The sequence below is a fragment of the Mobula birostris genome, chromosome 4 (genome assembly GCF_030028105.1).
Source record: "Mobula birostris isolate sMobBir1 chromosome 4, sMobBir1.hap1, whole genome shotgun sequence".
In the NCBI taxonomy this organism is placed as follows: domain Eukaryota; kingdom Metazoa; phylum Chordata; class Chondrichthyes; order Myliobatiformes; family Myliobatidae; genus Mobula; species Mobula birostris.
This window is the reverse complement of record NC_092373.1, coordinates 178,699,454-178,723,914: the sequence shown is the minus strand read 5'-3', so window position 1 is coordinate 178,723,914 and position 24,461 is coordinate 178,699,454. Positions and strand designations below refer to the sequence as shown.

Here is a 24,461-nt window from a genome sequence, read left to right as displayed (position 1 = left end):
AAGGCACCTGAGGGGTAACTTTTTTCACACAGGGGGTGTTGAGTATATGGAACAAACTGCCAGACGAGGTGGTTGAGGCAGGTACAACAGCATCTTTTAAAAAGAAGTAGGATAGGTAGGGAAAGGGGTATGGAGGGATCTGGGCCAAATGTAGGCCACTGGGACTAGTTGGGTGGGGTCTGTGATCGTCATGGTCTCATTGCGTTGAAGGGCCTGTATCCTTGCTGTATTTCTCTATGACTTTATGACTAAATAATACAGAGTTACAGTTCCAGAATCTCCTTGCAGCTAGTTGTTACCAAGGACCTTGCTCAATGAGTTTTTGGAGGATGTTTAACTGTTGATGTTTAACAGACTGTATTGAACTGCCCCCTATGTGCAATTATACAATATTCCAGCAGAGGTCAGTAGAATACCAATGGCCTGGAATCTAATTCAACACAGAACCCCTGTACAGCACAGATGCACGTGTCCAGACACTGTTCTGGTTACTTTGCTGGTTTTAAAGCATTATTAAAAACTTCCCGATGGTGCATTTGTAACAGACTATATTTTTGGCTTTCTCGGGAGTCTTTGCCTTACTTTAAATAAAAAAGCGAGATTGCATATGCTGCGCTGTTTTTTTTTCTGGCGTGTAGGTGCCTGAAGGGTCAATTCCTAGTTTATAAAATCATTGGGGGCATTAATAAGGTGAATGTTCATACTCTGTTTCCCATTGTAGGAGCGTGTTAAACTAGAGGACATAGGTTTAAGGAGAGAGGGGAAAGATTTAAACGGGACCTGAAGTGCAAGATTTTCAGAGAGATGGTGGAGGTTATATGGAACTAGCTGCCAGAGGAAGTGGTAGCGTGGATACAATTACAATGTTTAAAAGACATTTTATACAGGTACATGGACAGGAAACCTTTAGAGGCATATCAGCAAATGCAGGCAAATGGGACCGGTTCAGCTACGCACTTTGATCAGCATGGACAAGTGGGGTCAAAGGTCCTGCTTCTATTCCATTGCTCCCTATCTCTTCATCTGCCATAACAGCCAGGATCTCTCATACTTCCACTTCCCATTCCCATACAAATATGTCTGTGCTCGGCCTGCAGTACTCCAAGTTGAGGTGAGACACAGATTAGAGGAATAACACTTTATATTCTCTCTTGGAAGCCTCCAAACTGATGGTATCAATATTTATTTCTCTAACTTCCATTAGCTATACCTACCTGTTCCCCTCCCATTAGTTTTCCCTTGTCCCTCTGGTCCCTTCTCCTTCCCTTCCCTGTCCTCAAGACCCACACCTTTCTCCCTCCAGTTATCTACCTCCTTTACTCCATTGCCCACTACACGCTCCTATCAGCTTCCATCTTCTTCAGCCCTTCGCCTCCTCCACCTATCACCTCCCAGCTTCTCACATTATGCCCATTCCTCTCCCCTGGATTCACCTATCACCTGCAGCTATTGCTCCTCCCCTTCCCCACCTTCTTATTCTGACTTTTGCCCTTCTTCTTTATAGTCCTGGTAGAAAATCAAGATGTTGGCTGTTCATTTCCCTCCAGTGACCTGCTGAGTTCCTTCAGCAATTTTTTTTTCTCTGTGTGTAACTCTATGACTCCATCCGGAATAGCAATAGAATCTGCCTGGATGGGAAAATTGCAAGTATAATAGATAAAACATACATGTCTGTTGTGCATATTTAATTCATAAGGTAGAAGCACAATGAATCATCTTACCAATGACGTTTAATATTGTCCCTTCTCCCCTTGCTCTTCTGAATGATGGAATTTCCACGAATACCTCGCAGTGGTAGATTGCAGAGTCATTCTGCGAGACACTCAGAATGGTAAGGCTTGAGCTGTTCATTTCAACAATGTACTTTGTCCTTCCATACTGGTATTTTCCTGTTTTGTTTGAAAAAATGTTGATGTTGTCCTTTAGCCAGTTCACTCTGACGCTCTCAATCTGGTTGCTGTCCCAGGAACACATCATCACTACATTGTTGCCCACAGAAACATTGGCCTCTGGAGGGTGCTGAATAATTTTAAAATCCGCTGTTTCATCTGTGAATAAAAGCAGACAGATGACATGCACCCGGATAGTTGCTAGGTTATGGATCTCCACTTCTCTGAAGGATGTAAACACTCAATAGCCACTTTGTTAAGTACACCTACTCGTTAATGCAGCTCTCTAATCAGCCAATCATGAGGCAGCATATCAATGCGTAAAAGCACGCAGACATGGTCCAGAGGTTCAGTTGCTGTTCAGACCAAACATTAGAATGGGGGAAAAATGTGATCTAAGTGTCTTTGACCGTGGAATGATTGTTGGTGCCAGACAGGGTGGTTAGAGCATCTCAGAAACTGCTGATCTCCTGGGATTTTCACACACAATAGTCTCCAGAGTTTACAGAGAACGGAGCGAGAAACAAAAAACATCCAATGAGCAGCAGTTCTGTGGTTGAAAATGCCTTGTTAATTGGAGAGGTCAGAGGAGAATGGCCAGACTGGTTCAAGCTGACAGAAAGGAGATGGTAACTCAAATGACCACACGTTTCAACAGTGGTGTGGAGAAAAGCCCCTCTGAATGCACAAAACATCAGACCTTGAGGTGGATGGGCTACAGTAGCAGAAGACCATTGGCATTCACCCAGTGGTCACTTTATTAGGTACAGTAGGTATCTCAGAAAATGGCAGCTAGGTGTGCAGCTGATCGCCAAACTTCGCCAGCTTGGTATCAGCTCATCCCTCTGCAATTGGACCTTGGACTTTCTGACTAACAGACCCCAATCAGTTAAGTTAGAGAACCTCTCCTCCTCCACTCTCACCCTGAACACCGGCGTGTCTCAAGGCTGTGTGTCGAGCCCTCTTCTGTACTCTCTTTTCACCTATGACTGTATTCCTGTACATGGTTCTAACTCCATAATCAAGTTTACAGACGACACCACGGTGGTTGGCCTGATCAGAGGGGATGACGAGACGGCCTACAGGGACGAGGTCCAGCACCTGGCCACGTGATGTGCTGACAACAACCTGGCCCTTAACACCCAGAAGACCAAGGAGATCATTGTGGACTTCAGGCATGCTAGGAGCCACACTCACGTCCCCATCTACATCAACGGAGCTGTAGTGGAATGTGTATCAAGCTTCAAATTCCTTCGTGTCTACATTTCTGAGGATCTCACCCGGTCCCTGAACTCCTCCATCCTGATCAAAAACACCTTTATTTCCTGCGGAGCATCAAGAAAGCTCACCTCTGTCCCAGGATACCGACGGACTTTTACGGCTGTACCATTGAGAGCATACTCACCAACTGCATCTCAGTGTGGTATGGCAATTGTCCCATATCGGACCGTAAAGCACTCCAACGTGTGGTGAAACCTGCCCAGAGGATTATCGGCACCCAATTGCCCACCATTGAGAACATCTACCATAAACGCTGCCTGGGCAGGGCGAAAAGCATTATCAAGGATGCATCTCACCCTAACCATGGACGTGCTTGTGCTACTGCTGTAAGTTTTTTACTCCCTTCCCATCCGGTAGGCGCTACAGGAGCCTCCGCTCCTGCACCAGCAGGCACAGGAAGAGCTCCTTCCCTGAGGCTGTAACACTGCTGAACCTCACATCACAGCGCTAAGCAGTATTGCATCCATATTGTACTGTCTCAGTACTTTTATATTTGTGTGCTGTAGCACTTACTTTTTATTCGTAGTTATTTTGTAAATAACACGATTCTTTGCATTTCTGGTCAGATGCTAACTGCATTTCATTGGCTTTGTATCTGTACTCGACACAATGACAATAATGTTGAATCTAATCTGATCTAATCTAATCTAAATACTCCAGGACAAGAAACCTGTTGGGCCTTCTTCCATCTAACAGTCCCAATGTGGCACTACATTGCTATGTCGCTCTGATCCTAACGTCACCCTGCTGTAAATAAAACCACAGTCACCTCTCCACCAGCAGTCTCAGCTCGGTTTCCGAATGGCGTTTTGACAGAGAACCAATGCTGCTGCCTTGCAGCTCCAAGCACCCAGATTCGACCCTTACGTCGGGTGCTCGCAATGAGGCATCAGCACGTTCTCCTTCTGACCACATGGGTTTACTCTGGGAAATCCAGTTTCTGCTGAGATCTCAGAGATGTGCTGGTATATAACTGTATTAATTATTATCTGTAAATGACCGTCTGTTGGATCTAAATGGTAAAATAATTAACGGGTAATTGATGGGAACATGAAATGAAATACCATAAGAAAGATATAGGAGCAGCATTAGGCCACTTGGCCCATCGAGTCTGTTCTGCCATTTCATCCTGGCTGATCCATTTTCCCCATCAGCCCCAGTCTCCTGCCTTCTCCTCATATCCCTTCATTTCCTAACTAATCAAGAATCTATCAATCTCTGCCTTAAATATACCCAATGACTTGGCCTCTATAGCTGCCTGTGGCAACAAATTCCACAGATTCACCACTCTGGCTAAAGAAATTCCTCCTCATCTCCATTCTAAAAGGATGCTCCTCTATTCTGAGGCTGTGTCCTCTGGTCTTAGACTTTCCCACCATCGGAAACATCCTCTCCACATCCACTCTATCAAGGCTTTTCACCATTCCATAGGTTTCAATTAAGTCACTCCTGATTCTTCTAAATTCCAGTTAATAAAGGCACAGTGCATCAAACACTTCTCTTAGGATAAGCCTTTCAACCCTGAAATCATCCCGGAATGATACAAAACCACGTGGAAATGTGGGGGGTGGGGGGGGGGAGGTCATTGGGATTAATGGGAGCTGGCACAGACTTGATGGGCTGAATAGCTTTCTGTAACAGAATATGTTAATTAGCCTTTAGCTCAGACTCTCGAGAGTTCCCATCCCCAGAATTTCCAGGCAAACACATTAACTAATTCCGAGTAAAGAAAATAGCAGACTACTGAAACAGTGCAGTGTGATAAAACACACAGGAAGTCCTAATTGTATGCTGATTTACTATCTATAATGATCTGGGTAATTTCAAGGCTTCAAATGGTGGTGTATGTAGCACGTTCCACCTGAGACTGAACTGGTGGTGTCTAACAAATTGCGGTTAGAGACCGGTCAGGTTTAGGAACCTGGGCCAGAACCTTTCCTTAAGTTCCAAAGAAGGGTATTAGCCCGAAACATTGACTGTTTGTTCATTTCCAAGGATGCCTCCTGACCTGCTGAGTTCCTCCAGCATTGTGTGTGTGTTTCTTTGGATGTCCAGCATCTGCAGAATTTCTCATGTTCCTATGTTTGTCCTTCAGGATATAAAATTACCTCTACCTTGTGTGTTAGTTCCACCTGTGTGACTTTCCAAGTCCCGTAACCATCAGAGTTTTGTAGGTGAGTTTTAAGTTACAGACAGATCTGTGCTCAGAGATGGGCTCTGGAGTGGGGCAGGTATGTGGCTGGAGCCAGGGTCAGGAACACTGGTGTCGGGAACGTATTCGTTACTCACATGAAGTAAACATACTTTTAATAATTTCTGCACAAATCTAAATGCTGTATGGCTGGGCTTGCTGAAGGCAGGCATTCTGTTTGCAGACTGTTTTCCTTTGCAAAACTGTAACCGCTTTGATCTCTTTGCACTCCAACAGACATTTTTACTTGCACAATTTTTGTTCTTTCTTGTGAATGTTGAGGATGATAATATGTGCTTGTGCTACTGCTGTAAGTTTTTTTTTACACCTGTGCATACATGTACTCCTACATATGACAATAAACTCAACTTGACTCTAACCCTTTCAGGGTGGGAACAGCACTTTACGGAGCCAGTTTCCTCCTGGTCTCCTGCTGTGAGGTGGGCTACTATAGACTGCACTTGCTAGATCTAGCTGAATTGAAGCTGTAGGTGGATGAATTTAAGTTTTGATCATTCACGTGTCAGGGTGTAATCTTGGCACAGTTATCCTCCTGGCAATGGAACTGAAGGCAGATAGTAACAGAAGAAAACATTGTGGTTAATGCACCACATTCGAAAGCAGCTATTTTGTTGGGAGGCTTAAAGAACAGATGATCTCCAGCCTCACTTTTGGGTTACCAGTCAAAGAAGGGAGAGGTTGATGGTGGGGGTTGAACTAGCCACTTTTAGCCTTCTTTTTCACTTTCTATAATCATTAAGACACACTTTGGAGAGCAGTGCTGTCATGGCAGGAAACATGCTCCCGATGTTGGGGGTGTCCAGAACCAGAGGCCACAGTTTAAGAATAAGGGGTAGACAATTTAGAACGGAGTTGAGGAAAAACTTTTTCACACAGAGGGTTGAGGTTCTGTGGAATGCTCTGCCTCAGAAGGCAGTGGAGACCAATTCTCTGGATTCTTTCAAAAAAGAGTTAGATAGAGCTCTTAAAGATAGCGGAGTGAAGGGATATGGGGAGAAGGCAGGAAAAGGGTACTGAGTGTGGATGATCAGCCATGATCACAGTGAATGGTGGTGCTGGCTTGAAGGGCTGAATGGCCTACTCCTGCACCTATTGTCTACTGTTTGACGACCTGCCTGGGAATGCTTAAAGAAAACATCAAGGGAGGAAAGTAATTTAGAGGGTGATAGCAGATGGCTTTATTGATGACTCGCGTGGAAATAAAGGCCGATTAGCCACATACCACGTCCAAAATCTCCCACAAACAACTAAGGTCACTTACTCATTTGGGTCATTGCAATGCGAACCAAACACATTCTTAGCTGTGTTGGTTGTTAATGCAAATGTTGCATTTCTCATGTGATAATTAAATCTGAATCTGATATTCTGATGCAAGGGGGCGGTGAAATCTTTGAATAGTTTACTCCAAAGTACAATCTGTTAAAAAAAGAAATTATTTAGAAATTAGAATGTTTAAGCAACATTGCATTTAGACTAACAGCACAGAAATAATGTGTTAAAATATGCTCCTAATCTGTATCACGATATATACTTATGAACTGCCTTGAATGAAATGTAACCAGAAACAACAATGAGAATGTGAGGCAAAGGCTAAATAAGATCAAAACCAAGTGCAAAATTTGGTCAAATCTATCAGTGGTTGTATTCTGAAGGATCATTTAATGCATCCAGACACAGTGAGACCTCAGTCTCTTAAACACAAGAAGGAAGGAAAACAGTTGTGATAGGAAGGAATAGATACACATAATGGTTTAAAAAGAATATCTTACTTTTAACTGCACTTGTCTAAATAGTGATACCAGGCATCTGCATAGAGTAGGTGGATACCAGTTTCACCTTAGCAGTCAGATTCATGAAAGAAGCAGAAGTAGAATTCTCAGGAGAGACAGCTGCCCAGTATGCAATCGGTAATTCTGTACCTTTCATAGTATGGCTATTAAATTGCAATTGATCAATGTTGAACTAAGTAGCTCTAGAAAGTTCCGGCATCAAAAATATTTGCTGTTGATGGACTTCAAGCTTACATCTGCATCACACACCACCCCCGCACCCCTCCCTCGACCATTAACTCCATTTGTACAGAGATTACCTGGACTCATAAATCCAAGCTATACTTGTTAACTCCATAGAAGGTAAAATGGAGAGATCCCTTTGGGTGAGGTATGCTGTGAACTTTTTATACTGCAGGGAGATTTAGTTGAGCTATGCAAATTGGTACAATATATTTCCAATTGGAAAGAAAAATAAACTAAGTCAAGTTTATTGTCATTTAACTATATACATGTATATAACCGTATAATGTATATAGGAACGAGACAATGTTTCTTCAAACCAGAGTGTAAAGCGCAGTAGTACACATAACACATGATAACTTATGAAGGTAAGGATAAAATCTACAGATGAATCACACATAAATAACAAACTAAAGTGCATTAATATTAAGTGTTGTAAGGTACGGAACAGATTAACCAGTGATACTTCAAATATGATGTGGCAGGGAGCTCAGAAGCCTAATAGCCTGGGGGAAGAAACTGTTTCTCATCCTGACCATTCATTTTTTTTTTGCAGCATTGTCTCCAGCCTGATGGTAGAAAGTCAAAGAGGATGCTGGATGGATGGGTGGGATTCTTAATAATACAAAGGGCGCTGCATATGCAGCGCTCCTGATAAATGTCCCCGACGGATGGTAGGAAGACCCTTATGACCTTCTCTGCTGTTCTCACAGTCCTTTGTGTGTATGTATGTGTGTGTGTGTGTGTGTATGTGTGTATATATACACACACATACACACACGCACACACACATATATAGTTTGATTAAACATTCTTATTCATTTAAATAATTAATTGCAAGTTATATGTATAAATATGTGAATTGCATATATCATCACACGTGATATGTGCGCCCCTCGCTCAAAGTAAACACGAAGTTAGACTCACTCACATGTCGGTCTCCTGTGTCTTCCCTTGAATTAGTTTAATGTTTTGAAGTCACAAAACATAACATTGTTGGCTCCTTACTCCTCTCCATAGATGCTGCCTGACCTGCTGATCTCCTCCAATATCTTGTGTTTCTCTGCATCTGCAGAATCTCATGTGTACAGTATGTAGGGAATAATATTTTGATTGTAAGCACCACTAGTTTTATAATAAATACTTTCCAAGTCACTGACAATGGACGTGCACTTTCAATACTGAGATAACTTTGTAGGTAGCGGTGGATTCAGAGTGGGAGGTTCCAAGGAGGCTGTTGTCCATTAAGTTGACTTCATTGCTTTCTAAGATTTGTCCCATTGCTTTATTCTGCCCATATTCCTCCAATTTTATTCTCCTTGAAGCCTTTATCCCACTCAGTTTTCAAAGTTATCAATGAATGTGTAATAATGACCAATCTGGCAATGGGCTCTACTTGTAGACAAAAAGAAGCAGGATAAGAACAAGTGAACAAGAGAAAAAATAACAGTGTGAAACAGAAAAACTGATAAAGAAACAAAAGGTTTTCTCAGATCTTCAGCTGAAGGAGCTGAGTTCCTTTTAGCAGTTTCAACCAGTTGAAAACTGCAGAAATAAATTGCTTTACTGTTGTATAGTGCAAGGGATACAAGGGAGTGAATGAGCACTAATGTGCTTAAAGTATTTAGCCACAATGAAATAACATGCTAACACTTTTGAAAAATGACTATTAAGCTATCAGTTAACATTGATCATCCACATATTTTCAGTTTACTCTAGACAAGAAAGTATGGATCAGGAACATTGCCTGATTTGTGATATCTCCCTTATTGCCTGATAGTTAATTGAAATGAATGATAAATAATTAATCAACACATCATGAAACAAGTAACGGAATTTAACCTTGAAAAACTTTGTAGTATTGGTTTCCATGACAAACTTTCCAAACAACCCACTTGAAAAACCACACTCTGTTCTGCACAGATCAATGATAAAATATAACTTCCATGCAAGGCAATTGTGCACAGACGATACGTTTCTTGGTCAGTCCTATAAATAGAAACACTTACCTCTGCATTTACGAACACACGTCTTTACTTCTAATTATAGCATTTAGTTCCCCACTGGAAAAAAACACTATAACAGATATATTTCTTATATAGATTCATAGAAAAGGGCTGAAGGGCATGTTTCTATGCTGTATTTTTCTAAGAAAATTGTCGTCTGCCTTGCATGGAAGTTATATTTTACCACTGCTCTGTGTAGAACGGACTGTTGTTCTTCAAGTGGGTTTAGTCTGTGCCAAACTGCCTACTCCCATTGATCCGCACTGGGAACATAGCCCCTCCCCCCCCACTCCCCATACCTCTAGCAGCCACGTACCTATCCAAACTTCTCTTAAATGTTGAAATCAAGCTCGTATGCATCACCTGTGCTGGCAGCTTGTTCCACACTCTCATGACCCCCTGAGTGAAAAAGTTTCCCCTCATGTTCCCCTTAAACTTTTCACCTTTCACCCTTAACCCATGATTAATTATTCATCATTCATTTCAATTAACAATCATAGGCAATAAGGGAGATATCACAAATCAGGCAATGTTCCTAATCCATACTTTCTTGTCTAGGGTAAACTGAAAATATGTGGATGATCAATGTTATCTGATAGCTTCTGGTTGTAGTTCCACCTAACCTCAGTGGAAACACTCCACTTACATTTACGCCTTCTACAACCCTTATAATTTTGTAAACCTCTATCAAATCTCCTCTCAATCTTTTACGTTCCAAGGAATAAAGTCCTAGCCTATTTAATCTTTCCTTATAACTCAGGTACTCCAGTCCCGGCAACATTCTTGTAAATTTTCTTTGTACTCTTTCAAACTAATTTACATCCTTTCCATAGGTAGGTGACCAAAACTGCACACAATACTCCAAATCAGGCCTCACCAACGTCTTAGACATCAACGTGACATCCCATCTTCTGCACTCAGTACTTGGATTTATGAAGGCCAATGTGCCAAAAGCTTTCTTTATGACCCCACCTATCTGTGATGCCACTTTCAATGAACTATGGACCTGTATTCCCAGATCCCTTTGTTGTACAGCACTCCTGTGTGTAAAACCTACCCTGGTTGGTCCCACTGAAGTGTAACACCTCACACTTGTCTGCATAAAATTCCATCTGTTATTCTTCAGCCCATATTCCTAGCTGGTCCAGATCTGGCTGCAAACCACGATATTCTTTCTTGCTGTCCACTAAACCCCCAGTCTTGGTGTCATCAGCAATTTTGCTGATCCAGTTAACCACATTATCATCCAGATCATTGATATGGAAGACAAACAACAAAGGACCCAGCACCAATCCCTGTGGTATTCCACTAGTCACAGGTCTTCAGAAAGGCAACCTTTTTCCACCACTCTCTGGCTTCTCCCACAAAACCAATGTCTAATCCAATTTACTACCTCATATTGAATGACAAGCGACTGAACCTTCTTGACCAGCCTCCTATGTAGGACCTTACTATCATCATGACTGATCTCCACTGAGGTGCTGGAAGGTCAAGATGTACATGTGAAAATTCTAAGAACAGAAGATGAACACCCACTGTGAGGTTTCGGTGAGTTAGGAGAATTGACTAACAGCCGGTAATTAAGAACTCAAGGCAACATTTAGACACATGAGCAGAACCATAGGAACACTAAACATCAAAAGCAGCATGCAACAAAGAGGACTAAACAATCATACAATGGATCAGATCAAGCATCTGCACACATGGAGGTGGAGTATAAGATGATGTTCGGGTATATTGAGCTAAAGGAGGAGGTAGTGTTTAATCTCTTAAAGAACATTAAGGTGGTTAAGTCCCCAGAACCCAATGGGATATATCTCAAGCTGTTGAGAGAGGCAGGGATAAGATTGCTGTGACCTTGACCGATAACTTTGTGTCTTCTCTTGTCTAGCCACAGACCAGATCCAGAAGAACTGGCAAGTAGCCAATGTGAAATAGGTATAATCCTAGAAACTATTTACTGGTAAGTTTCAAGTCAGTTCAAGGAAAGTTAATGGCAATGATTCTTAGGAATATGATCTAAGCATTTGGAAAACATAACTAGGACAGTCAGTGTGGCACTGTGCAGGGCATGACTAAATGTCATGTCTGACTAAATTAACTGAGTTTTTGACAAGGGTAATGGATGAAGGTAGAACTGTGGATATTGCCTACATGGGTTTTAGTAAGGTATTTGACAAGTTCCCTCATGGGAGGCTCAGCCAGAAGATTAAGATGCATGGGATCTGAGGTGCTTAGGCCACTTGGCTTGCCAATAGAAGAAAGAGCGTATTGGTCTGGAGCTCCATGACTCATGGTGTTCTGCAGGGATCTGTACAGGGTCCTAAGCTGTTTGTTTTATTACCAGTCAATGAAGGTGATGCAAGGATTGGTGGTGTTGTGGATAACATAGATGACCAGCAAAGAACACAGCAGGATATAGGTGGAGAAATGGCAGATGGAATTTAATCAGTCCAACTATGAGGTTATGCACTTTGGGAGATCAAATGTAAAGGTATAGTGTTCTGTTAATGACAGGGCCCTTAACAGTGCTGACGTGCAGAAGGATCTTGGTGTTCAAGTCTATAGCTTCTTGAGAGTGGCTGCATGTCGATAAGGTGTAAAGAAAGCACTTGGTATCCTTGCCTTTATTAGTCGAGGAACTGAGTTCAAGAGTCGGGAAATTATGTTGCACCTTTACAAAACACGTGTTAGGCTGCATCTGGGGTATTGTATTGAATTCTGGTTGTGTCATTATAGGAAGAATGTCAAGGCTTTGGAGAGGGTGCAGTAAAATTTTACCAGGATACTATCTGGATTAGAGGGCATCTGCTATAAGGAGATGTTAGATAAACCTGGGTTGTTTTCTCTGGAGCAGTGGAGACAGAGGGGAGGTCTGAGAGGCACGGGGAGAATAGATAGCTGCTATCTTTTTTCCAGGGTTGAAAGGTCTTATTCCAGTGAGCATTCATTTAATGTAAGAGTGGTTGTTTCCTGGAGTAAGCTGCCACAGGTCGTGGTGGAGTCAAGTGCAATATAGGCGTTCTTGGACGGGCATGTGAATCTGTGGGAAATGGAAGGATATGGACGTTGTGCAGACTGATTACTTTTGTTGGGCTTTTTATTACAAATTGAATTAGTTTGACACAACATCACTGTACCTGTTCTGTGTTCTATGTGCCAAATCATATTTTGAGGTGTGTTAGACAAATAGACAACAAGCAGGAGAAAACTGTCCACGTGCTGAATGATTATAACGATCAAGGGAAGGGCTGAAGCATTTGCAACCATTTCCAGCCAGGTGTGCTGAATAGGTAACCCGTTTCGACTTCCCCCTGATATCTCGCCATCACAGAAGCCTTGCTTTGACCAACTTGGTTCTCTGTACGAGATATCAAGGCATAGTTGAAAATATCTGGACCAGGCAACATGCTTGCTGTAGTGCTGAAGACATAGAATATAGAACAGTACCAGCTGTGTTTATCATCTATTTCAGTACCACAGTCCTCTTCTCTCCTGATACCGATACTCCATGATGTTTTTTGCATCCGCAAACATATCTATTTCATTCTAAAATAAAATTGAGGCTCGATCCCAGTAAGCCTGGTGGCAGTGAATTCCACAGCTCACCGCCCTCTGGGTGAAAAGTCTCCTCAGCAACACCCAAAATGCTGGAGGAACTCAACAGGTCAGACAGCATCCATGGAAATTAATAAACAGTCAACATTCTGTGCTGAGACCCTTCTTCAGGAGAGGTCTCTTCCTCAGCTCAGTACTAAATCTTTTGCACTGTACCTGACATTGTGACCTCTCATTCTAGGTGTGCCAGCCAGGGGAAAAATCCTTTAGATGCCCAATTATTATTGCCTGCAAGTATTGAATGTTTATTTAGTTGTCCTCTCATGTTTTCTAAGTTGTGGTGAATAAAATCTATCCTTGTATGACAGTTCTACCATTCTCAGAATCATTCTAGTTCTCTCTCAATGGCTTATATATTATTTATTGTATGTGGTTCAGGAGACTAAAACTGTTCACAATATTCCATTTGTGGTATCACCAAGGAATTTATGATTGTACCAAGACATCTTTACTCCAATATTCAAATCCTTCCATTATGAAAGTCATAAAAGACTTGCCTTCTTAACTGCCTGCCATGAGATCTGTTTTGGTGGCTCATCGTCAAGGATATCTACATCAATGCTTCCCACTATAACACTTTAAATAATACGATGTACCTGCATTGTATTATTACCAATGTGGCTAACTTCATATTTATCCACTTTATACCACATCCACCATGTCCTTGCCCATTAACTCAGTCTATCCAATTTGCCTTGAAACCCCTTGCATCCTCCTCGCAATTTATAATCCCACTTACGTTTAAGGGCAGTAGCAAAAGTTGTAATATTACATTCTCTTCCTCATCTAAATCATTGATAAATATTATGAATGACTGATGCCCAAACACTGATCCCTGCAATATCCACCAGTTACTTTTGCCATTTTTCAATGTGCTGAAACTATAGAACTCTGGAAATGATTACTACTGCATCCACTGTTTCTAATGGTTACCTTCAGTCTTCTAGGTTGCAAGTGATCACGTCCTGGGGATCTATTGGGTGCCATTAATTTCATCAGCACTGTTTCTTTCCTTTTTGTTCTTAATCCTCCAATTTCATTAGATTCCTGGTTCCTTAACATTTTTGTGGGTTTACTTGTATTCTCCTCTGTCAAAGTGGAACCATTTAATTCATCCATCAATTCCTATGACGAATTCTCCCATTTTTATTGGCGATTTATGTTTGACATCATTTTGACTTTCTCTTTTTAGATACCTGGAGGAACTGTTAGAGTCTACTTTTATGTTCTCTGCAAGTATACTCTCAGTGCCTACTTGTGCCCTTTTAATTATTTTTTTCACTTAGCTGAAACCTAAACTACTTCCAATACTTAGGTTTGCAACTTAGTCTGGCAAAACTACTCTTCACTGGATCTAATACAATTTGTAGCTAATATTAGCCAAAGTTGGGTTATGTATCCTTGTGCATTTTAAGGTTAGTCAAGGATGGAATTATAACAGTCACTGTTCCTGTACTTCTGCTTTAAATGTCACCTATTACCCATCAAATATCATGCCTTTTAATGAAACTCCACAACCTAGCATTGCAACTCACGTCTCACTCCTACATAATCTCCCTTGTTTAGATTCATTTCCCTAGTTTTGGATTGTAAACTGACTATCTAAAAGTTACAAATTTAGTACTGTACTCACTCATTCTGACTTGCTTCACTCTCTTGCCAGTCAGATTGACATCAGCAAGTACTGATGTCCCTATTTTGGTGCAAAAAGAAAATGTATCTGTATTGAACTTTATATACCGTATAAAAATTTTTGAGGCTGTCTGTATTTCTTTGCTATTATATCTGATTGGTTTTCAGAAGATCTCTATCACTGTGCTCACAACCTTCAGCTCTAGGGGGCTGGTAACTTAGCTGAACCGGCCAAATAAAAACTACGGCTCCTTGAGCAGTTCAAAGTGGGTAGAAAATCTAATTTCTCTCCACAATCTGCAGACACATTTCAGGAGTGGGGTAGAATATCCTCCAACTGCCTATATGAGGGAGCTCAACGTCAGGCAGGATACACAGACCACTAGGTGGGCATTCCACTCGCAACAACTAACCATCTAGTCCTTCCACCGGAGAGCACATCAGTTGCCGTTTTTTCTTCCAGGTGCAACATGCGCTTCAGTTACTTTCCCGTGATACTTGAACAGCAGCCCTCAAATCCACAATCCTCACCAGATTTGCAGCAGTTCAACAAGGCTGCTCGTAGAGTCATGCAGCACTGAACCAGGCTCTTCGGTCCCAATCATTCACGTCAAACAAGATGCCCATCTAAGCTGGTTCCATTTGTCTGAAAATGGCCCATATCCCTCTGAACCAGGGGCTCCCAACTTGGGATCCACAGACCCCTCGGTTAATGGTAGGGATCCATGGCTTAAAAAAGGTTGGGTACCCCTGCTCTAAATCTTCTCTATTCATGCATCTGTGGATATGCCTTATAAATGTTGCAAAGGTACCAGACTGAACGACTTCCTCTCAGACTGCACATTCACCCTTATATATGCCCCCTCATGGTTTTTTATACCTATGATCACCCATCCTTTTTCCTCTGCACAATGAATAACGTCTTAGATTGTTGATCATCTCAAAAACCCAGTCCTTTGAGTCCTGGCAATGTCCTTGTAAATCTTTTATGCACTCTTTTCTGCAGCCTCTCCTCTATGGATTCAGTCTGTACTTCTGCCTCAGTAAGGAGCCAACATAATCAAAGACACTGAGCATTCTCTCTTCTTCCCTCTCCCATCGGGCAGAAGATACAAAAGCCTGGAAGCATGTACCACCAGGCTCAGGGACAGCCTCTGTTCTGCCATTATAAGACTACTGAGTGTTTCTCCAGTACAATAAAATGGACTCTTAATCCCACAATGTATCTTGCACCTTACCATCTGTCTGCACTGTGCTTTCTCTGTACTCTAACACTTTATTCTGCATCTTGTTATTGTTTTACCTTGTACTACCTCAATGTAGCATTTTAAAGAATTGATCTGTATGGATAGTATGCAATGCAAGTTTTTTGTTGTACCTTGGCACGTGTCAAAAATAAAAGACTCAAGAGGGGAGAAATACTGAATTAAGTACGGCAATAAATGTTGGCCTTGAGTGCATGGCCGACGTCCTGAAAATGAATAATATGGTAACTAAAAATCCACCACCTGTTAATATAAAATTATTTGCATATTTGATGAACTGGAACGTTCGTGCATCAAAACCAGAACTCTATTTATGGGATGGTCAATTCTATACGTGTCCACAGTTCATCATGTAGCCAAATATGATGTTTCCATTTGCCCATCAAACATAACTTGAAGCCTAATGAGCAGTTTTGAAATGTAGCACAAATTCAGATAAAACTGCAGATGCTGAAAACTGTAAATTAAAACAAAATATGGTGATATTCAGCAGGTCTTTAAAAACCCTTCCTGCTCCCTTTGTCGGGGCATTTACTTTGTTCTCCATTGTTCGTCTTCTCTATGACATAGAATATGTTTACTTTCTCTATGTTCCAAGTTTGATAAAGGATCATTGACCTGAAATCTATAGAGACACAAGGGACTGACTGGAACCTGGAGCAAAAAAAAACAATCTGCTAGGCTTGAGCAACATTTGTTGGGGTGAAGGGGAAAAACTTGATGCAAAGTTTCAAGCCAAAACATCAACATTTATTTTTTCCTCAGCAGAAGCTGCTGAGTTCCTCCAGTAGACTGTTACTCTATCCACCGATACTGCATTAACTGTGGATTATCCCTAACATTTAGTTTTTATTTGAATGTAACATTACAGATCTAAACCTTCTGCTTAAGCCTACTTGAGATGTTCCTCCTTAAATCAAAGGTACCAGCAACCAATGATCATTGGTATTATCAGTAATTTTTAAAAATCCACAATCTAAAAATATTGAAATCAACTGCATTCTTACCTGCAATAGCCGTGCAAGATAGAAGAAGCATGAGTTGAATTAAGGGTAGAAGTTTACTGTAGAGACTGGAGGAACTCAGCTCCATATCTTGACAGTTTAGAAGCTCCTCAGACACAGCGAAGCATTGTTCCTTTTGCCTTCAAATTCTTCTGCTTCCTGTTTAACTCTAGTCAGAGAGAAACAGTTGCGACTAGCCACATTTCCTGCTGATGATCTTAACGAATACTTTTGACTTTTAGTTTGCTTGAATCAGATGGTAAATGGTAGCATTCATTTTGCTACATTAAATAAAGACATGCAAGGGTCTTAATCCAAAAGAATAATGCAACAATGGAAACAAAGTAATATTTTATATTCTAGAACTCCGTCGACAGTGATATTTTGGGGTCAGATTACCATTTTTCTTACACAGAATTCTAGGACAATTCTGTTACCTTCAGTAATTCCTGTTTAAATTATGATGTCAATAAATATTTAGGTTCTGTCTGATTTGCTGTTGTCCAAACTGAGTCTTGGAACGATAAGACATAGATATAGGCCCTTCAGCCGAATGAATCCATATTGATCACAGTGCTCAGCGAGCTAATCCCAATTTCCTGTGATCTGCCCGTCTCTCTATAACCCTGCCACTGTATACCACTGTTCAAGAACTTCTTAAATGATACCACAGTACCTGCCTCAACCACTTCCTCTGGCAGCTCTTTCCACATACGCACCATGCTCCGCATGAAAAAATTTGCCCCTCTGGCCCCTTCGAAACCTTTTCCCTTACACCCTAAATCTATGCCCCGTAATTTGAACTCCCTTACCCTGGGAAAAAGACTGCTACCTTCCACCTTATCTATGCCTCTTAATATTTTAAACATTTCTCCAAGGTCACCTACATTCTAAGGAATAAAGACCTAGCCTTGTCAATCTGCCCCATAACACAGGTCCTCCAATCCTGGGAGCATCCTTTTCAAATCCAAAAACAGAAGAAATTAATGGATTGAAGCTCAGAGATTTGCAGGCAGAACTGAGATTTTTCACACTATATTCTGACCCTTCATTTCTCTGTTAGTAAACTCAGATAGCTGCAATCCCACTCCAATACATTTGAATAGTCCGCCCATCACCCAGCGATATCATTCTTCCCTTGGCACCCTTTTTTACCTTATTAGATTAGATTATAAGGACACTCAGTCCTTGTTTATTGTCATTTAGAAACGCATGCATTAAAAAATGATACAATGTTCCTCCAGAGTGATATCACAAAAAAAAAGGACAAACCAAGACTAAAACTGACAAAACCACATAATTATAACGTATAGTTACAACAGTGCAAAGCAATACCATAATTTGATAAAGAGCAGACCATGGGCATGGTAAAAAAAAAAGTCTCAAAGTCCCGATTGACAGGCAGCAGAAGGGAGAAACTCTCCCTGCCATGAACCTCCAAGTGCCGCAAACTTGCCGATGCATTGGAAGCACCCTACCATATTTATATGATAACTCTACATGATATAATGAGTAGACCAAGGCAATCTTCCACATTCATGGGAAGGTTCCGGTGTTGCAACTGCACTGTTGTAGCTTAGCTGGAGGCATAACTAGTTCTGCTGTGAAGGTCTTCTGTACTACAAATAGGATGCTGTCTAGTCCCTTAGTCCTTGCTGTATCCAGTGCTCATAGCTGTTTCTTAATATGATTTTCAGAGAATCGAACTGGCTGATTTCTGTGACGTAGGGATCTGAGAAAGGTGAGTTGGCTTATCAGTGGGGTGGACTGATACTCTGTGAAATTCAGAGTATATGGTGGTCTCACCGAAACATGTATGTTTGAAAGAGATAGATGATGAGAGCATTTTTCTCACCTGGTAGTGTACCAAGGGAAAGGTAATGCAGCTCCTACTCCTTAAGTTCTTACCCCTGCCAATCCACTCTCACCAGCCTGATCTTCTCTATCTCTTACGATCTCCTCTAACCATACCACCACAATACTCTCTAACCCCCACTTCTTTACAACCCAGCATCCCACCCACAACTTGGTGCCACACAGGCTTCCTCTGCAATAGTGGAGCATGCAGATGAAAAGACTTTGTGCTAGTCTGCAAAGCCTCTCGGCTATCCAGAACTGTAATGCCCCTGTGTAAGACCATAGACTTGCCTTTTCAAATAGAGTTCAGTTTCCAGCCTTGCATCTGCTAAAGTGGATGTTATAAGTTACACACTTCGGCTGTGGGTGACAAACCAAAATTAGGTTTCACTCAGGCTGGCTGTACTGAAGGCTATAACATTTCCCACAACTGCACAGCAAAATGTCAGGTGAAACAAAATCTGAAACCCATAAAAGCTGTGGCAGATGCATGGAGAGGGGGAGCTTGTTGCATGGGCAACAGTTTGCTCTCCATATTGTACTTCCCAGGCTTGCGTATCTAGACGGCCAGAACGCAATGTTCATGGTCGATCCTGGCCAACGGAAGCCCTCGTCTCACCATACTTCAAAGGAACTGCAGAGGCCAATACAGTTTGGTGCAGAAGCATCACAGGAGTTGCCAGTCAGCGTTGAACTCAACGTAGGACTGCTTTAGGGACTCCAACTCTGGATTTTTCCCTCAGGGTTTACTCCCACAGCCTTCCCCATGAGTGGGTGTAGCCACAAGACAGTGGAGGTTTGAGATCAGTTTTCCTTCTCCTAGATGAGCTGCCAACCATGGCTGACGAGCCCCATCTGCCTGAAGCGACTGGTTTTAAGGTGCCAGTAACTCGGCTTTGCCCCTTCTGCTGTCAGTAAAAGCAGTTCTGCCAGGCTCAGTAGCTAAGCCACACATGGAGGCCAGGAGCTGGACTTGGTTGTCAGAGGCTCCCTGAGGTGCATGCCATTGGGAGCATTCAATAGGTAGTGGGAGCTTGTCCCCATTACCACCCAGGCTATAACAACCTTAAGGAACTTTGAAGTATACTTAATGAATAAAAAGATTGATCTTGCAATGCCATTGAGATTGTCACCTCAATTTCTATTTAAAATGAAAGAATTTTACAGCAATAATGACTAATACACTCAGAGGCCACATTATCAGATACACTTGGATACCTGCTAGTTAATGTAAGTATCTAATTAGCCAATTGTGTGGCAGCAACTCAATGCATAAAAGCTTGCAGAAATGGTCAAAGTTCAGTTGTTGCTTAGACCAAATAACAGAATGGGGAAGAAATGCCATCTAAATGACTTTGACCAGGGAATAATCGTTGGTGCCAGACAGGGTGTTTGAGTATCTCAGAAACTGCTGATCTCCTGTGATTTTCACACACAACAGTCTCAAGAGAGACTTCTGTGCAAAACAAGAAAAAAAATCTAGTGAGCTGTGGGGAAATATCTTGTTAATGAGAGAGATCGGAGGGGATTGACCACACTGGTTCAAGCTGACAGAAAGGCAGTGGCAACTCAAATAACCACACATTACAGCGGTAGTGTGTCCAAGGAGCAGTTGTGAACACACGACCCGTTGGAACCTTGATGGTGGTGGGGCTCAGCAGCAGAAGACCAAGAACGTACATTCGGCGGCCACCTCATTAGGTACAGGAGGCATCGAGTAAAGTACCCACTGAGTTTTGTTATATTGTATGGTAGAATGTCACGCCGCACAGGGATGTTATTGAAGAAAGCTGAAAACATCCATAAGGTTAGGCACCATATGCGGAGAGAGAAACACAGTTAACGTTTCACATCCATGGCCCTTTTTCAAAACTTTGCCTGCTGACCCTATGTAAATTCATCGACCAATCCAGCAGAGCTAGGAATATGATGGCATCTAGCACTGAGCAGAGTGATGAATGGGGCACAAAGTTCACAAAACCTGCAACTAATTAGAGACCTGCATAGAAACATAGAAATGTACAGCACATTACAGGCCCTTCAGCCCACAATGTTGTGCCGACCATGTAACCTGCTCTAGAAACTGCCTAGAATTTCCCTACTGCATAGCCCTCTATTTTTCTAAGCTACATGTATCTATCTAAGAGTCTCTTAAAAGATATTGTATACATCCCTACCACCGGCACTGGCAGTGCATTCCACACACCCACACTCTCTGTGGAAAAACTTACCTCTGACATCCCCTTGCACCTTAAAACTATGTCCCCCATGCTAGCCATTTCAGCCCTGGGAAAAAGCCTCTGACTATCCACACAATCAATGCCTCTCATCATCCTATACATCTCTATCATGTCACCTCTCATCCTCTGTCACTCCAAGGAGAAAAGGCCAAGTTCAACCTATTCTCATAAGGCATGCTCTCCAATCTAGGCAACATCCTTGTAAATCTCCTCTGCACTCTCGCTATGGTATCCACATTCTTCCTGTAGCGAGGTGACCAGAAATGAACATAGTACTCCAAGTGGGGTCTAACTAATGTCATGTTATCTATAACATTACCTCACGGCTCTTGAACTCAATCCCACGGTTGATAAAAGCCAACACACCATACGCCTTCCTAACGTCAACCTGCGCAGCAGCTTTGAGTGTCCTATGGAGATGGACCCCAAGGTCTCTCAGATCCTCCACACTAAGATTCTTACCATTAATATTATATTCTGTCTTCAAATTTGACCTAATGAAATGAATCACTTCACACTTATTTGGGTTGAAGTCCATCTGCCACTCCTCAGCCCAATTCTGCATCCTATTGATGTCCCACTGTAACCTGACAACCCTCCAGACTACCCACAACACCCCCAACCTTTGTGTCATCAGCAAGTTTACTAACCCATCCCTCCACTTCCTCATCCAGGTCATTTATAAAAATCATAAAGAAGAGGGGTCCTAGAACAGACTCCTGTGAAACACCACTGTCACCATCCTCCGTGCAGAATACGAATCATCTACACCACCCTTTGCCTTCTGTGGACAAGCCAATTCTCAATCCATAAAGCAAGGTCTCCTGGGATCCCATGTCTCCTTACTTTCTGAATGAGCCTTACATGAGAAACCATATCAAATGCCTTACCGAAATCCATATACACTACATCCACTGCTCTACCTTCATCAATGTGTTATATTACATCCTCAAAGAATTCAAACAGGTTCGTAAGGCATTACCTGCCCTTGACAAAGCTGTGCTGCTATCTCTACTCAGATTTAGTCACTCCAAATGCTCATATCTCCTGCCTCTCAGGATCACCTCCAACACTTGCCCACCACTGAAGTACGACTTACTGTCTATAATTTCCTGAGTTATCTCTACTCCCTTTCTTGAACAGGGGAACAATGTTTGCAACCTTCCAATCCTCTGGTACCTCTCCCATCCCTAGATCATCCCCAGAGGCTCAGCAGTCTCCCCTCTTGCATCCCACAGTAGCCTGGGGTACAGCTCATCCGATCCCGGCGACTTATCTAACTTAATGCCTTTCCAAAGCTCCTGCACATCCTCTTTCTCAATATCTATGCACTCAAGCATTCCAGTCTGCTGTAAGTCAACCCCACTTTGCCAAAGTCCTTTTGACTGGTGAATTCGTTAAGTACCTCTGCTACCTCCTCCGGCTCCATGCACACATTTCCACTATCACACCTGTTTGGTCCTATTCTCACACTGTTCAGCCTCTTGCTCTTCATGTACTTGTAGAATGCCTTGGGCATTTTCCTTAATCCTGCTCGCCAAGGCCTTTTCATAGCCCCTTCTATTCTACTAATTCCATTCTTAAGCTCTTTCCTGGCACCCTTGTAATTTTCTAGAGCTCTAATAGTACCTAGTTTCTTGAACCTCTCAGGCTTTTCTTTTCTTCTTAACTAGTTTTTCTGCATCCTTTGTACACCATGCTTCTTTTCCCCTACCATCTTTTCCCTGCCTCAACAGAACATACCTATGTTGAACACCATGCAAATGTTCCCTAAACATTTGCCACATTTCTGCTGTGCATTTCACTGAGAACATCTGCTCCCAATTTATGTTCTCAAGTTCCTGTCTAATAGCATTCCCTCTACTCCAATTAAATGTTTTCCCAAATTGTTAAGTGCAGGACAAACAATAGTTGTAGAGAGGTAACACTAACTTTAAAGATTAGAATAGATTTATTTGTCACATATACATCATACAACTAGATGTGTCATTTGCATCAATGACTAACACAGTCTAAGGATGTGCTGGAGGCAGCCTGTAAGTGTTGTCATTCTTCCAGTGCCAATGTAGCAAGCCCACATCAACACATACAAGATGCCGGAGGAACTCAGCAGACCAGATCTATGGAAAACAGTAAACAGTTGACATTTCAGGATAAGATCCTTCATCAGGACTGGAAAGGAAGGGGAGAAGTCAGAATAAGAAGGTGGGGGGAGGGGAGCAAGACGTAGAAGGTGACAGGTGAAACCAGGAGAGGAGGCAGGGAGGTGAAGTAAAGAGCTGGTAAGCTGACTGGTGAAAGAGATAAATGGTTGGAGAAGAGGGAATCTGATAGGAGAGGACTTTAGACCATGGAAGAAAGGGAAGGGAGAGGAGCACCAGAGGGAGGTGATGGGCAGGGAAGGAGATAATGTGTGAGAAGGAAACAAGAATGGGGAATGGTGAAGGAGAAGGGGAGGGGACCAATTACCATAAGTTCGAAAAATCGATGTTCATGCTATCAAATTGGAGGCTATCCAGATGGAATATAGGCTGTTGCTCCTCCAACTTGAGTGTGGCCTCATCACAGCAGTAAGGAGACCATGGACTGACATATTGGAATGGATATGGGAAGTATAATTGAAATGGGTGGCCACTGAGAGATCCTGCTTTTTGTGGCAGACTGACTGAAGGTGCTTGGCAAAGTGGTCTCCCAAATTACATCGGGGCTCACTGATATATAGGAGGCCACACCAGGAGCACTGGATACAGTAGATGACCTCAACAGACTCGCAGGTGAAGTGTCATCTCACCTGAAAGCACTGTTTGGGGTCCTGAATGGTAGTGAGGGAAAAGGTGTAGGGCCAGGTGTGGCACTTGTTCCCCTTGCAAGGGTAAGTATCAGGAGGGAGATTAGTGGGGAGGGAGAAGTGGACAAGGGAGTGGTCCCTGAGGAAAGCAGAAAGTAGGGGGCAGCAAAGATGTGCTTGGTGGTGGGATCCCTTTAGAGATGCCGGAAGTTACAGAATTATGTGTGGAGGCTAGTGTGGTGGTAGGTGAAGACACGAGGAACCCTATTCATAGAAACATAGAAAATAGGTGCAGGAGTAGGCCATTCGGTCCTTCGAGCCTGCACCACCATTTATTATGATCATGGCTGATCATCCAACTCAGAACCCTGCACCAGCCTTCCCTCCATACCCCCTGATCCCCGTAGCCACAAGGGCCATATCTAACTCCCTATTCCTGGTGTGGCGGCAGAAGGATAGGGAGAGTGCAGATGTGCGTGAAATGTTAGAGATGTGGGGGAGGGTAGCACTGATAGTAGAGGAAGGGAAGTCCCTTTCTTGAAGAAGGAGGATGTCTTAGTTGTTCTGGAATGAAAAGCCTCATCGTGAGACCAGACGTAGCGGAGACGAATGAACTGAGAGAAGGGGATGGCACTTTTACAAGTGACAGGTTGGGAA

At 42.5% G+C, this 24,461-nt stretch overlaps 2 protein-coding genes across 3 annotated transcripts in view; both read right to left on the bottom strand.

Moving 5' to 3' along the window:
• The window catches only part of LOC140196804 (uncharacterized), a 32,785-nt gene extending 30,624 nt beyond the window's left edge, over positions 1–2,161 (bottom strand). The window contains exon 1 of the mRNA XM_072256616.1: positions 1,722–2,161. Within this exon, the coding sequence (XP_072112717.1) occupies positions 1,722–1,977 (256 nt within the window). The 5' untranslated portion in view covers positions 1,978–2,161. The remainder of the gene's footprint in view (positions 1–1,721) is intronic.
• tmem129 (transmembrane protein 129, E3 ubiquitin protein ligase) overlaps positions 1,976–24,461 on the bottom strand; it is a 42,625-nt gene continuing 20,139 nt past the window's right edge. Inside the window, exons 4-5 of one of the 2 annotated variants that reach the window (XM_072256611.1) lie at positions 6,644–6,798; positions 1,976–2,048 (exon numbers count right to left, since the gene is read on the bottom strand). In XM_072256611.1, the coding sequence (XP_072112712.1) occupies positions 2,045–2,048; positions 6,644–6,798 (159 nt within the window). In that variant the 3' untranslated portion in view covers positions 1,976–2,044. Of the gene's footprint in view, positions 2,049–6,643; positions 6,799–17,035; positions 17,089–24,461 lie in introns of those variants that run through there. The other variant, XM_072256614.1, reaches the window with a different exon arrangement.